The sequence below is a fragment of the Scardinius erythrophthalmus genome, assembly GCF_964197995.2.
Source record: "Scardinius erythrophthalmus genome assembly, chromosome: 11".
NCBI lineage: Eukaryota > Metazoa > Chordata > Actinopteri > Cypriniformes > Leuciscidae > Scardinius > Scardinius erythrophthalmus.
In genome coordinates this window covers 13,029,648-13,045,701 of record NC_138231.1, presented here as the reverse complement: position 1 = coordinate 13,045,701, position 16,054 = coordinate 13,029,648, and the positions used below count along the sequence as shown (strand labels likewise).

The following is a 16,054-nucleotide window of genomic DNA, read 5'->3' as shown; positions in this document are numbered from 1 at the left end:
GATTTCATGCTTTTTATCACCAAGCATGCTCTTTCATTAACCTCTGACCTCTCTACCACTAGGAGTGCAGGATGGCTCAGTGAATGTGAAGAGGGTAATTGGAGCAAGAAGAGGAGGATAAACAAAATTAGCCGTTGACTCCAATAGTCTGATGTATAGCTTTCCTGGAGGACAACTAAAAACCAAACACTTTTCATACAATATTTAAACACTTTTATGAAATAGTTATACAAAATAATACAGTTTAACTTGTTTAATCCATTGGCCTATGCATAAACATAAACTGAAGTTGTGATAGTCTTTCCTTCCCTATTGTAACATATATCAGAGAAAAAGTGTAGGGCGGGATTTGATTTTGTCCATTGAATATAGCATTGGATGGTTGTGGTTTGCTATTGCTGTGATGTCATGTCATGTGAGTGACAGGTTGCCCCGCCCTCACGCCAGTAAACACGTCATCAGAGAAGAGAAGTCACTGCAAGAGGGAGGGGAAGTTATTTTAATTAAAGATTATGAGGGCATGTGTACAGATAAATCATTAAATACTGCAATATTCCATTAAAAACAAGAATTTTGGTTTCATGGTGACTTTAATGTTGTTATTCTATTTAAAACTTATAACAAACGATGTCACTGTTTACTATGAAATAATATACAAGCATTAATTCACATTATTTCACATACAATAAAGTCAGGCAAAAATATATATATTTTTTAAAGTAGTCAAGTTAATGTCATAATTATTAATACTGGCCCCTTTTTATGTTATCCATGTTATCTTTTATACTACATTTTATGCGGTCTTGATATTTTACAGTGCTGACATTGACTTGTTAGACTTGCTGTAAATTGCTGTAAACTTTTTGCAACAACTTGAAATCAGCAGAGCCACTTAGCTTACAGTTCTCCACCAACTCATGGAATAGAAAAGCATTCATTAGCTCCACACTTCTGGATCTCAGCAGATCAGTAAATCTTTTTTGTTTGCTTATTGTTTCTGAATACTGCATACATATATTTTTTTACGCATTTTATTCTTTTTCTTTAAATAATTAGATACAATCGAATGCAGGGCTTATTTACATTAAAATTAAGCACACGGAAGGAACAGGTTTATTTTGATATGTGCCTGAAGAAATTGTAAATGTAAGCCACCTTAATCTATTTCCTGTAATTATAAAATAATACATAATACAAAAGATACAAATATAAAATAAAACTGTTTTTTTATTCGCAACATTATACTAAAATAAATATACGTTTCCAAAAACAAACAGGCAAATTCCGAGGGCACACGCAAAGGGGGCCTTTCTAGGGTCTTGAACGTGGCAGTCACTCAGTATACACAAACATGGCGGCCAAATAAGAGTGTAATGTTAACTTCTGCATGTGTATGTTGAAAAATAACATTTTAACCCACGTATATTTGTCTTTGATGAAACCGGTTAGCAAGTAAATTTATAGGGTACTAAAAAATGGCTGCGTGGGCTGGATTTTCAGAGGAAGAACTACAAAGATTGCAGCACAGCGGCGATCTCAGTGAGTAAAAATGTTGAAAACTTCACTCGATTCACTTCACTTATTTTATTAAATACAGAAAATGTGCCGTGTATCAAAACATATATGTCATTCGGCAGTCCACTAGTTTTTGGAACGCAGTACCTAACTTTAATTGTTTGGTGAATCCTGATAAATCTGCTCTAATCTTCTTTATCTTTACCCAGCAAAACAGGCTGTGCCGGTCACATTGGGTCGTGGCCGGAGACCCGCTCCGACTAACCGGAGCAGACAGCAGCTTCAGCGGGAGAGGGCTCTGCAGCTGACAGCCAAGCAGAAGGAGGGCAGCCACTCTCTTCCACCCGACCAACAGCTGACCAAGCCCCCAGACCCACCTGTCGTCAGTCATCCTGCTCCTGTAAAATCACAGGACGAGTCCAAACCGGAGTCGCAGAATGAGGCAGAACCTGTTGAGCGAGAATCACCTGTGGAGTCTGTACCACCAGCAGTCTTCAAGGAGCTGGACAGACAGGAAGTGGAATTGTTAGTAAGTCTAATTCCTTTGCAAAACACAAGCTCAGATATGAATATGTAAAGATATTTTGTACTATATTTCATATGGAATATTACATATTGTTTTATTACTATACAAGAACACGAATGGATCCTATTTCACACCAAAATTAGAAGAGAAATGTATTCTGTATAACAATAATATGTATTTATGTGTTGCCATGTTGTTGTTGTTGTTTTTTTGTGGAACGTCAACTTTTATATTAACCAATATAAAAATAGCCTGTCCTAAGTTTGTTTATATTTCAATGCGTTTATATATTCATAACTCAAATCTTTTACTGGTTATATTAATATAACATTGACTGAATCTGTATGAATCATTGTGGATGATTATATGTGTGTTATTTTATGTTGTAATGACTTCAATTGTAAAACTTTTCTTATAACAGCCGAGAGAAGAACCGTCTCCAGCAGTTGCAGTGGGAACAACGGATAATGGAAGAGAAGAATAAGCAAAGAAAAGCTCTTCTTACAAAGACCATTGCTGAAAAGTAAGAGGAAATCTTGTTTTAAACAATTATCAAAATCAATCTGTTTGGATAACCTTACATGAAAATTCAAAGATGATATATATATATTTTTAAATTCCCAGGTCCAAACAGACACAGGCTGAAGCTGTGAAATTGAAGAAGATCCAGAGAGAACTTCAAGCTCTGGACGATTCGGTGTCCAATGACATTGGGGTTCTCAGAAAACTGATAGAGCAGTCCAGCATGGATTATTCTCTGGCATGGTAATTATTCATTTCTGGTCCATTCTAAGTGTACTTCAAACCAAGTGCACAGTAGCTTCTTGTTTGAAGCAGCATCAGTTTGTTTGTGTGCCACTTCCTCAAGGTCTGCCACATTACAGAAAAAAACCCTCTAGTAACTACTTCCATGATAAGAGTGATTAAAAAAAAGTCTGTTAGCTCAGGGTTGAAAATACTGCCCTCTGTAGCCTTACTTTATTAATTCAGCCAAATTATTACTTAAAGCAGAACATTCGCATGCCTTCAGTTTTCAACTATCTTGTCATTGCCAATCTCCTATCGTTGACAGGAAGCGCTTTGAGAAAGCAGAGGCCGAGTATGTTTCCGCTAAGATGGACTTGCACAGGAAGACTGAGGTGAAAGAGCAGCTGACGGAGCACCTGTGTGCAATCATCCAACAGAATGAGCTGCGCAAGGCCCGCAAACTGGAGGAGTTGATGCTTCAGTTAGAGCTTAATGCCGATGAAGTCCCCAGCCCAGAGGAAACCAATCTAAAGGACAAAGAGAGGGAGGGCAACTCCCAACATGTTACTGAAAACGGTCCCGCAGCAGACAGAGACGTGGATGACTCAAGTCTGAGCAAAGACTGTTCCATTACAGAACCAAAGATCAGCCAAGACAATCAGGAGAGCAAATCAACAGATGTTTCCGCAGATGGGCTAAGCTAGCTTCCAAGCATCATCAATTTAATAGTGACTGTATGACAGTTTACATAAGCTTGCTACCAGGTTTATACATTTTTTTTTTTCATTGTGAGATTGTTGAACAAACCAATTACCCTGCATTTGTTAGTGAAATGTTGATTATTTTTTTTTATTTTTTTTGTAAGATGCCAAGACAACCTCATTCCATCACTACTAACACTAAAATGCCTTTTTATAATGGCGCTCAGATATTGATTATGATCCGTTAAGCTCAGATGCAATAATAGGAGCAGAAATGAGAGTGGTTTTTGGTTTTCATTGAAGGTGCTACTTGATCTTAATGCTGCATCTTTCAATGTTTTTATCGTGGTTCGTCTGAAAGTCAGTCATTGTGCATTTTAATCTTTCTTACATTAAGAAAACAGACTGATCTCTTGAAAACATTGTGCATATTTAAAACCCTATAAAATACTAAATACTGAAAACTTTACTGACATTATTCAAAATGGAATAGTGGCAGATGGTCTGGTGGTAGTTTCTAGTTGTGATTTATTTCACATGATGTTGCACAAGTGAATGGTAAGAATAAGGCAGTTGTCTCGTAAAAATTACTTTATGTGAATGTTAACAAATCAATAACAGCAGTTTTTTTATGGCAGAGATGAGAACAATTTTGTACTGTAGTGGGGAAAAAAACGATTGAAGTGGGAAGTGGAATACCATAGCTGTTTTTCTAAATGTACGTTTTATGTAGATTTTTATGCTCTTTCTAATAAACCTCAGATACTCCATGCAGACCTATTCACCAACTCTAAAGACCTTTAACAGGCTATATGTTATTATTTTTTTTAAACTATTCTTTTGACTATAGCTTTTACATATTTTAAATGTATGTTTTTAATATATATTTTTGTCAATCATTTAACTATTTGTGTGCATTATAATAGGTATGAGGTATGCTATGAATTCAATATTTTAAATATCCGTTGGTGAATAAAATATTTTAATAATGGTAACCTGTTTGTTTTATTTCACATCGCTGCATATTTGAAATAAACCATTGGAAATCAGTTTACATTTTTGCTTGTCTTTTGAACATTGTTTAGTGGCAATGCATTTGTTATTTGTAAAGAACGTTGAAACTGCTAATTTAATATTTACACATTTTATAAACGAATTTATGTTGTTTATTTGTTTTTCTTCCGCCACACATTTAAAATCTCGATAAAACATTGTCACTTTTACGCCAAGGTCTTAAAAAATATTAATAACACTGGTTTTAATATGTCTAACAGTAATGTATGAAATATGGTCATTCGATCCAATCACCACAATACGAAATACAATATTATGTTGTTTTTTTATTCGGGTTTAACTGTATAAAACAAGGACTGACAAATCCTGGAAGTAAATACAGGAAAAGAGATTTTCGTGAAGCCCATTTTGTGAGCGCATTTCTGATTTATGTGCCCTCAGTCCGCCGGGACAGGTTGAAAAGACTAAGTAACTCGAGAAACTCGAGGGAAAAAGCAAAAAAAAAAAAAAGCACACAAGATCAACTTTTACTGAAACATTCTGCCTTCTGGAAAGTCAGTGTTATCCAGTTTTGATAATGACGATTACCCTCGCGCAACATAATGAATAATGGAAATCAAAAGGCTACCTAGATATTATCTTCGTTTTTTAATGTTAATTAAAATAATCTTCCGTCATCTTATATTGTAATTATAAAAACCTTTAACATACAGAACCGACCGAAAATCGTTAAGGAAATATTGAAGGCAACGCAGATTAAAATAGCATACGTCACGAACGCTAACGTTAGTTAGAATCACAACAGAATTCGTAAAACAAAACTAAAGTGCTTACTACGTTAATTTCGTGAAGAAAAAAAATATATTTAACAGAACATTTTTAACACCGAACATTACAATGGTTTATTTAGGCCTTAATCTTTTTTCTACCCTGTATTTGCAAATGGTTGATTTATTACAAAACGGCCTCTTTCAAGTCTTTCTAAAACTGTGCTTTAACTAGTCGACTAAATTCCTCGTGTTAGGAGAGCATTCTGACGTGTTAAACCCGATCACGCGCGGTAGTGCTGTCCATTGACCCCTGGTGCTGATTAGACGACCGCGAGCTCAGTCCGCTTTTATTTCGCTAATTACAATTTAAGTGCTTCCTTCTGTGCTCGCGCTTCATATCCTGCGCGGGAAACGCACGCAGACATACACGCGCGCGCTCTGATAGTGCCAGGGGAATTCAAAAGCGCCTGTCGCTCAACTTGCCATCCAAACAGGCCGACTTATTTTGTGGGTTCATTGATAAAGCACATTTTAAGACAATATTTTACCTAAATATATTATAATTACTCCGTGCTGTTGTAATGATATGGTCAGACGTAAACCAGGCCAAATCAAAACATGCGTGTGAATAATAATTTATCAATATTGAAGCGATGGGGCTGCATTTTAGGCCTATAAACCAAACAAAGCCACATTTGCCCTGGATCCCCTGAGTTTAAATTACTTCTTACTTTAATTAGTGTGGTTACAATGAACATAACAAATTGCCTTTTTATTATTATTTTCGTCCAACAAGGTCTTGTGACTGTTTTAATTGTTGTAAATTAGCCACTTTTAAACAAACGGAACAGTTTTCAAGGGTTTTCGATTCTGTGGATACATATAGCCTATATTTTCTGAGACGTGAACTATGTGCATTGTTCTTGTTCAGGGTTTTATTTCGATAAACAATTAACTCCTTTTGTAATTCATGCGTTAAGCTGGATAGTTGAGTCTGTGTTTATCAGAATGCCATTATGTCAATCTACAGTATAGGCTATGAGTCATGAGTTATGTTTTCAATTACACACATGTACATTATAAAATCTTTTAGATCTTAACAGGCAAAGAAATAGGCCTACATTTAGCCAACAAAATACATTTTAGTGATGATTTGTCCGTTGGTGTGTGTGTGTGTTTTAGGTTCACTCAGAGCGAAATATAATAGCCTTTCATTTCATATTCTGTCCATCTATTTACAGGGTTCCCACGGTCATGGAAAACCTAGGAATATCGGCGAGATTGTGATTTATAGGCCTGGAAAACTCATGGAGATGAATAAAATCTTAAAACGTAAATGGTGAAAATAGAGAATACACTTTTTTCTAGTTTGTTTTCTTTCAATCTCAAATGAGCGGATAAATCATGGAACTTGATTAGTCAAATATATTTTAAATCAATGGAATTTGATTTGAAAGAAATTTGATCCAAGCGCAAAGGTGTCCAAATGAAAAAAACATTTTTTTTCGAAACCATCACGAAACCGAAAAAAAAAAACTTTTAAAGTTTGGCTTTTGACAGGCCCTTAACAAATGAAGCCCACTGCCTTTAATCTGAGACGTCTGTGCTTAAACGACGATGGACATGTGGCACAAGGATTTGACATTTGAATAAAAAAACGTTTTGGTTGTGGTTGAAAGGACCGGTTTTACAAACTGTCTTCTATATTGCACGATCACCCCGATAGCAAGCTTTTTTGAGAGAAGTCGCTTGTAGAGGAGCTGGCAGCTGAGGGAATGTAGAGGGAAAACTAATGATGAAAAAGGTCTACTCCATCCCAACAGCGGCTTAATTAAATACATGGAAAGAACGAAAGCAGCACATCTGGTTTCAATCCGTTTTCCTTTGATGGCATCAAGTGTTCTTTTCCCAGATCTGGGGCTGGAAGCTACGGGATGTCTGTGGCAGTGAGGAGCCTATAGAATCTTGCCATTGTAACACATGGACATCTACCTTGTGAAAGGCACCAAATGGCCTGACGCGACTCCCGTCCCAGCTGGACATGTGTAGGCCACTGCAGCCAAAGCCTTAAATGAATGTGCATATTCTTATAGTGGGACTACTGTATAAAACGTTGCAAAAAGTTTTCGGAGAAATTAAATAGCCTACTTTATTTCTGCTGAATAAAGTAGCCTATAAATGTCGACTTTAGCCTATTTGAGGACACTGAAAAAAAAAAGAATAAATGAAAGTTATCAACATCATCATTAGGCTATTTCTAGCAAATGAAAAAGAAGCTGTGCAAGGAAGCGAAAGCAATTTTAAAACATGTCTTTCCAGGGGAAAATACTATTGATTAAGAACGCAGAACGCGTTTTTTTTAAAACGCTTTTTTTTGTCGATGTTGTTTTTTATAGCCTAAGTGTGCGCTAGACAGATGTCTTTGGCCGTTGCATTGCGTTCTAAAAACACAGCGCTCAAGTTAAAAGAAGTTAAACTTTTATAACCCCTTCTCTACATTGTTTTTACCCCATTCCATTGCCCAGTGTCTTGCGTTTTCAAAGCGTTCTGTGTGAATGGTCCATGTACAACAGCTTACCTGACAACCTAGTTTTCATCTGCAAAATTAAAAATGGCGTCACCCCTGCCCTGACTAAAGGTGTAGAAGGCTACAGGCTATTCAACTAAACCATTCCATTATTTGGACGATTGATTTACCTTTCACTTAAAACATTGTTTATGTCAGTTTTGTTGTGCAAAATGACAATAAGTGACAGATATCAGGAATTCACAGATTGGGGAGGGTTAACCTTCGAAGAAGGAAGCTGTGATGGAGGAGGGAGGGGTGGGTAGCCTACTGCTAAACGTCAAAGACAGCACAAAGTCTTTTGCCACGTAATTACGAGAGCCTTTCAGCTCCATCTTCTCTCCCAGGGGTCTCAATTTTTCATTTACAATCCAGTCCACTGCATGCCAGTGAGCGCGCGTTTGAAGTGCCAGAGCGTGTGGGTGTGAGTGATTAGAGGAGTAGAGGAGAGAGCCAACAGCTCCGGAGTGTCCTGCCTCCTCTCGACGCTTTACGCACATGCATCTGAAAGGCATCAGCATTTCTGGATCGGCGCTCAGTCAACAACTCCGTGGAGCTCGGGGAGTTTTTTCTTCTTCTTCTTGAACCAACAGTAGAAAGAGATTACATGGGTGAACGGATTCAACAGACATCGTGATCTTTAGCCTACAATTAAGTAACAAAAAGTTTTAGACCAGGTTGTAATTTTGCTCCACCTGGATCTGACGGAACAACTTTCCTATAGGTAGGCTAGCTAGTTATCACAGTGAGCAAAGGCGGTTTGGAGGCGCTGTTCCTTATGAGTTTGTCTTCAAATTTATGCGAGGAGGACCTGCTTGCTTAACCTAATACACTTGCCCAGTTTTTTTCTCTCTTGTATCGTATTTGCGTCATGACTTCTAGCTATGCACATGTAATGGACAGACAAGCAACCATATCCAGCAGACTGGAGAGTCCCATTACAGCCAACCTGGAAAACCTGCAAGCCAAAAAGAACTTCTCGGTGAGCCACCTGTTGGATCTAGAGGAGGCTAGAGAAATGGTCGGTTCTCAAGCAGATGAAAGTGTTGGAGAAACGGGCAGAACTATGCTGGAATCTCCGGGTTTAACCAGCGGCAGCGATACAACACAGCAGGAGAGTAAGTGTGTCTGCTCATGTTCCATAAGAAAATCAAGTGTTGTTGTAGATATATCAATACCACTGAACAGAGACAACACAATATACAATAAACTACAGGATACTCAGCGTAAAAAATACTGTCAGATTTATTGACTATTTGATTCTGTAAATATGGAGTAGGACCCGCACACAGCCCTTGTCAGACGATTCCCTATGCTAATCACTAAATTGAATTTATGTTGACTTTTAATTCTATTATACTACACAGTTTTTCATTAGCAAATGTGTAGGTGTGGCGAATTCTCTGTCAAGAAATAGGGGGAAAAAAAGGATTCCGCATGAGAAAAGTTTATGGGTCGTAAACGCATTTTGTACATAATTTATGATTGTTGACATTCCAGCCCGTAATGCATTAATGAAAATATGGCCCAGTAAACATTGGCATTGACTTTTATAAGAAAATTTGCTTTATATAATAATTAGAATATCTGCAACGAATTTCAGGTTTTTTTTTTTTTTTTTTTTTTTAAATAGTGGAACTGAATAACTGGTAGATCGCTGTTATTATTTAGTTTGCTTGGTCCAAGGAACGATAAAAAAGGGCGTTGGAAAAAACCCAGACAAAATCCTAAATCTACTTTCTGGACCTTTTCAGTTCATTTAAACACTATAATTTGTCATCATTATCCTGCATCCGGAGAACATACATATGCGATTATAGTATCAAATAGCAAACTTCCATTACTTAGGCTGTCTATTAATATAAATCGTGTTTTCAGTGTTTTGTTGCATGGCCGAAATGGAAATATTTTTATTTTGGCCTGTTGCTATCTTTCAAACTTAGGCTACCTATAAGGTTACAGGGGGATTATTATATAAACTTCTGTAAAAATTGAGTAGGCGATAGGCTATTACGGATAGGCCCGATTTCTTGTTTTTACATTAGCCTACATATTCTATTTATTTTTATTTCAACAATATAAGCTAATCGCGTTGGCTTGTAAATCGCGGTTCTTAAAATGCACAATCTTAACACTTTTTTCACAACTGTTACTGTTGTATTTATCTCTCTATCACGAAATTAAAAATGTAATATAGTGAAAATGAAATGTCGTCATTATTGCATTGTTAGTTTATTAGCCTATACCCGGCTCTTGTAAAAGCATAAATCCGTTAGTTCTCTTTAACAAATCAACATTACACACACATCATTCACACAACTAGAATTTCAACCTCTGAGAATATACGTTTATTGCCATTTACAGGTTAGCACATACAATTATGTTTTTATAAACAACATTTTAATGAAATCAGCTCACATATGATCAAACTCCTTTTGAAATGTATATTAGCCTAAAACAAATGGCCATATTGTTGTCATCTTATGAGCACTGTTCCAAGATACTGAGAAATTACAAATAGCCGACAGGGAAATCAGAATAAAATGCACGAGGTATTTGAACACAATGTAATATAGTAGCGTATGTTTTGTTATAATAAATTCACAAGTTCATTATTTGTTAGTGTTTTTCCTAAAACTCTTGGATTCATTTTTTAGAATCCCCATAACAAGCCCATGCCCCATTAAACAACTTGAGTTTTCATTTATCTAACAAACAGGAAGTTTAAATTGCAATTAAACTGACCTTTACAATCTAGTGAATCTGAAATTCTAACCAATAAAATGCTGGCATTTGACAATCTTTCCAACAGGCCTAAAGGGACTATACCCCATGCTATGCCTAGGTCAAATGTCAAATTTCATCTTGTGATCCTTTTGGAAAATTATGATCTGGGAACTACTGTTGTCATGAAGTGCAAAAAAACACTGCAGTTTGTCTGTGCTGTCAGCTGAATGATTATCATGTCTCATGAGAGTCTAAGTTACTTCTGTGCTTTTGGCTATAAAGTGGGGACACTGATGGGAATAGACTCTTAAAACTTGTTTCTAAATATGCCTATTTGAACATGCTCTTTTTTTTACATCTTTTATTATTTATTTATTGCTCGATTGTAAAAGTACGGCAAGCAAGGGCATTTGTCATTTTCTAAATCTCTCCTTAACTGAAGATAAAACATGAGCAAAGACAAAAACTCAAACTTTAAATTTAAATTAGCCTCTGGTTTATGGTCTCATTAGAAATGTCTAGGCTCACTGCAAAATATTTTTCATTGGGTATTTTGTACAGTGATGTCCATCGGTTTATTAACTCGGATGACTTCACTGGTTGCAGTGTAATTCATTTTATAGTATTAAATGTTATTTTTCAAGCCACTGTAAAACACTATAAAAGTCGTGTAAATAAAAATAAAAAAAGTAAATATAATTTTTTTAATTGGTTTGCACACAAAAATATCAAATCCCTTTAATAATAATCCCAGAAAAAAATCTAATTTTATTTTTAATTTTATAATTTTATAATAATCTATAGCATCTGTTATCGAAATCAACAGCAAATGAGATAACATAAAAATGTCAATAATAAAATATTATAGTGAGAACTAAACGCCTGCTGATGGGAAATTTATCTAAAAGCTGCAGCACCTGCGATAACTATATCATATGTGTATGTTTTACCAGATGAGCAGCTAAACTCAGAAGAAAAGAAGAAACGGAAACAAAGGAGGAATAGAACCACATTCAACAGCAGCCAGCTGCAGGCGCTGGAGCGAGTGTTTGAGCGGACACACTACCCAGATGCCTTTGTTAGAGAGGACCTGGCGCGCAGGGTCAACCTCACCGAGGCTAGAGTTCAGGTAAACTTCACACCTCACAATCATCGACTGCAGTCCATTAGCTGGTTGTTTAGAAAATACATGAATTTATTCAAAAGACGACTGAAGCTTTATGCAAATAAAGCTACTTCAAAATGGTTAAAAATGAAGCCTTAACCAGTTGCTAATTCAAGGTTACAGCAAGGATGCAGTTACAGATAAACGTGATGGTAACACTGAAGCTTTGTGTTGTTTCTCCACTGTCATCGCCCCCATCGCCAGAGTTCGCCATTTAAAAAGCCCCAGCCGATCACTCTGCCTCTCAGCACACATGCTGTAGGCCGCAGCCAGTCTCCACATTCTCCTGTAATGAGACTGTTTTTGTAGAAAGATGGGGATTATTCCCGTTTATAGATCAAGAGAACGAAAGGAAAGAAATAGAACAAACACATCTGCAATTAATGTGTCCCAGAAAGGGAGCAATACAGAAATGCTTTGATAAAAGAGACTTTGAGCTCATTCCTCAGGCGCTGCGTAACCGGACACTGTGCCTCCACCAGGCCTGGTGCTGCAGCCAAGGCTTCGAGATCTGGGCTCCCCGCTCTGCCTTCAACCATGTTTCACAAGCGCGTTTGCTCATTCTTCAAGCTTCTGATGTGTCCTCTGCAAAAAAGGTGTACATGTGTGCACCAGCAGATCAGGCTGAATTTTAAAAAGCCCAGTCCTACAAAGGCAAAATATAGGCTAGTTACGGCAAGGCTGAGACTGAGAAAAAACGACTTCAAAAGTGTTTTCACGCTCCATTTTCTGAATCCCATCATAGCTAAGCCAATCATATTTGTATGTCAGTAACAATCTCAAGCAGAACAGTGAATCATCTAATGTCAGAGAACATAGAAAAAATCGGAAACTTTATAGCTTTGTTCTAACCTTTTTTTTTTCGATGTGGGAAATATTATACCAGTTATGTCTCGGGTCTAAGAATCTGCTTTGCTCTGCAATTTGCCTTTCATCGCCGTGCGCTAAATATCCGGAGTAACCACTGTACTGTGTCATTTCGGCTTGTGTTCTCATAGGTGTGGTTCCAAAACAGACGGGCAAAGTTTCGGCGTAATGAGCGGGCGATGCTGGCCAGTAAGAACGCTTCGCTTCTCAAATCCTACTCGGGAGACGTAACAGCAGTGGAGCAGCCTATTGTCCCCCGTCCCGCACCCCGTCCAAATGACTACCTGTCCTGGGGGAGCGCAGCCCCGTACAGGTAACCCTCTGAATCCTTCTCATCTGAGCGCTTCGGTTTCATTTCATTTCCTCTCTGTATGTGTCTTCTGCTCTCCTGCCGTGACTTCATCTTCTCCAGTTGCCCATATTTTCTTCGTCCAAACGGTTTAATTTAGATTTTTTTGCACAATGTCATTCTTAAGCTCGTCAAAATTTTGGTGGAATCGGAGGGCCGTGTCGGCAAACAAGGAAAAAACGGCAATTCCTTGCTTTTCCCAGCAGCGGTGCGTAGGTAAAATAGTCCAAAGTAGCACAACGATTGGCAAGCGAGTCGTTTTCCGCCTCTCTTTTTGGAAGTGATGGTGGGCCGATCCCCTGAAGATGAAGTGATAATCTGAAAACAAACCATATTAAATCCACCTGTGACCCTCGTGACCTTTGGGCCATAGGATACAAATTGACTTTCAGAGGAAGTAAAGTCCATTGGGCAGGATTTTTTGTGACTCTAGTTACACTATGGTTCTGATTTACAGTAATCTTCATTCTTAAAAGCCGTATAGAGTAACTAACCCTGCCACTCCGGCCAAATAGCTTTTTCCCAGCAGCTGAAATATGCAATTCAACCGGGAACTCTTTCTGGCATGGATACGCATTTGACCAGCGACCATGCCAGTAAAACGAGCTTGCACAATTTCAACGCACACCTGACGCATTACTGTGCACATAAAATGCATACATATTAATGCAGTATTTATGAAGAATTGTTAACTATTTATATATTCTTAAGCTGGTACCCAAGGCCGGAGGGAGGGCCAATGCGAGTGCCACAGAAAATGCTGCCCACAGAATGCAAGTACTTTTTTAAATTTCTATTTATGGTTTATCATTTCAACTGAAATCTTAAGCATTATCTTTGGGTTCACATGAAGACAGTCCAATTTTTCCATTTTTTATTTATTTATTTTAAATTTGAGGCACATTTCTCATCAATTTCTAACATATTCAAATTTAAATTGACTATCCTTCTCATATCTTATTTTCAGCACCATGGCAACCTACCCACCCACTTGTGCCAACACCACTTCCGCACAGGGAATGAACATGGCCAACAGCATTGCTAACCTGAGACTGAAGGCCAAAGAGTACAGCCTCAACCAAGTGCCCACTGTCAACTAAGCCTGAAAAGAGGGACGGGATGAGGGGGACAAAGAGAAGCGAGAGACGTTGAGAAGAGAAGAATTCAGGAGAGCTGGATGAGTTTGGCCTCCTGCAGTGTCAGAGCAGAATGGATGTGACTTTTCACCCCCTCCTAAACCAATGGAATTGCATTGTAGTCCCTCTCATTTGGCTTTTTTCTTCATCACAGATGAAGGTACGTTTCTGAGAAACTTAATCTCATTTTGTACTGATCCGAAGATTGTAAAGACAACGCAAGGCCTGCTCTTTGGAGAACAAGTCGACGAGCAGGGCTCCGCTAAATCAGTAAGAAGTGGCAGACGGAACGTCTGGATGCTGTAAGCTGTTCTTTGCTTGTTTGTTTTTGGCTGTATTTTGGGTCGATCGGATGGAAAGTAAAGACACTTTCATGGCAAACAATGGAGGACTGTTGTTCACTATTCACCGCTGAATGGTTTAAATTACACCAGAAGTTTAATGCTGAGATTTGGCAAAATAGTGACCCAAAATGTCTCCATGTCTACATCCAGTAGAATAAAGAGACATTTGTGGAGTTTAATCAGTAGACATGAGATGTTTAAAACCATCAATGCTAACGGAAGCACTGGGGCTGGATTACATCTTTTAATGTCTTGAATATTACACCACTGTTTAAGGTAAATACTGTTCCCCATGGTGACCTATGTATCTGCTCACAGTACACTAACAAAATTATGTTTCAGTTTTTCTGGAGGTGATTTTTTTTATCAATCATATTTTTTCTTCTTATATTTGGAAACCATATAGTAATAAAACATTTTCAAGCAATAAATCTTATACTATTGTGTTGAATCCTGCGGTTGAAGAGACATTACAGTACCTTTTTGCTGTTTTTGCTAAATGCTCACATTTGAGAAACTGTTGCAGGCAACAGTGTAACTACACGACCTTAAAAAAATATATCTGCATGTAATATTTCTTGCTTTATGTTAGTCAAAACACCAGCCCTACAAAATAAATAATCCGAAATGAATTTTGTTTCATATTATAGATTTTGATGGTTGTCGATGTTCTTTAAAATTGGGTCTGATCCTATGTGAGAGGATAATGTGTTTTTGGATTTATCCTACAATATTTTTACCTGTTTGAACTTTTGGCAGGTAAAATCTTTCCGTGGAATGCACTAAGCAACAAATTCGTGCTGTTCAATATAATTTTTGAGCATTGTGCAATACTAAGCAATGCCGCTGAGCTATGTATTACTTTTTGTGCTAATCCTGCCTGAACTCCTGAAATCTCAGGACTTTTTGTTTTAGCAAATGTTGATTTCTCATGTACAGAGAAAGAAAATGTCCCACTTTTTAGAGCATTTCAAATCAAATTGAATTTATATACTGGGTTTTTTTTTTGTTTTTTTTTGTTTTTTTTGCAGCAGTACCATGTGAAGATTAGGCTCAATAAACACCCCCAAATGTTTCAATTGATTATTTTCAATTCAATTTCAAGTTAAATAATTTTTTAACAGAAGCTCATTACATTCAGTGTCATGGTGTATTATACTATTTTATTATATATTATAACATCTGTACTGAACGGGTTTCTAGGTGTGTTAAGTACAGATTAGATTCTAGATCTGATATACTTTTAATTTGCTGGGTGAGCAATGTGATGAACTTTTTGAGCTCGAATTTCAGTTTTGTTATTTAGTCACGCAGATCATTGCAATGTCTTTAACCCTGAATCTTTCAGACTCAATATTTGTTTGCATGAGTACATTTGTACGATCTGATCACTTTGGGGAAATTTAGAGCATTTAAGTTTTAAGACCGGCTACCAGTTTTGTCCTGTATAATACGAATAGACAGTCACAAGCATGTTTGTCACACAATATGGTGGAAAGTGAATCCCGGTTGCCCCTTTATTTCTATGGGGAAAACAAAGAAAAATGTCCATTTATATGAGGTATTTATATAGAAGAACAACATGCCCAACATTTTTTTTTTTTTTTGCACTTCAAATAAAGCAAAA

General features: G+C 37.3%; 2 protein-coding genes across 3 annotated transcripts; both read left to right on the top strand.

Moving 5' to 3' along the window:
* The first annotated feature begins 1,304 nt into the window (after nucleotides 1-1,304).
* Nucleotides 1,305-4,544, top strand: gorab (golgin, rab6-interacting). The gene is made up of 5 exons (XM_081378937.1): nucleotides 1,305-1,539; nucleotides 1,725-2,040; nucleotides 2,463-2,564; nucleotides 2,666-2,806; nucleotides 3,114-4,544. Exons 1-5 carry the CDS (start codon nucleotides 1,476-1,478, stop codon nucleotides 3,490-3,492), a joined length of 1,002 nt encoding a protein of 333 aa, XP_081235063.1. The 5' UTR covers nucleotides 1,305-1,475; the 3' UTR covers nucleotides 3,493-4,544.
* Nucleotides 4,545-8,364: 3,820 nt separating this feature from the next.
* On the top strand, nucleotides 8,365-15,502 carry prrx1b (paired related homeobox 1b). 2 transcript variants are annotated; one of them, XM_081378650.1, is made up of 5 exons: nucleotides 8,365-8,957; nucleotides 11,520-11,695; nucleotides 12,730-12,911; nucleotides 13,659-13,720; nucleotides 13,915-15,502. In XM_081378650.1, the coding sequence occupies exons 1-5, from the start codon at nucleotides 8,711-8,713 to the stop codon at nucleotides 13,968-13,970; spliced, it is 723 nt and encodes a 240-aa protein (XP_081234776.1). In that variant the 5' UTR covers nucleotides 8,365-8,710; the 3' UTR covers nucleotides 13,971-15,502. The 2 variants fall into 2 exon arrangements, with proteins under 2 accessions (XP_081234776.1, XP_081234775.1); XM_081378649.1 differs by lacking the exon at nucleotides 13,659-13,720.
* Nucleotides 15,503-16,054: the final 552 nt, after the last annotated feature.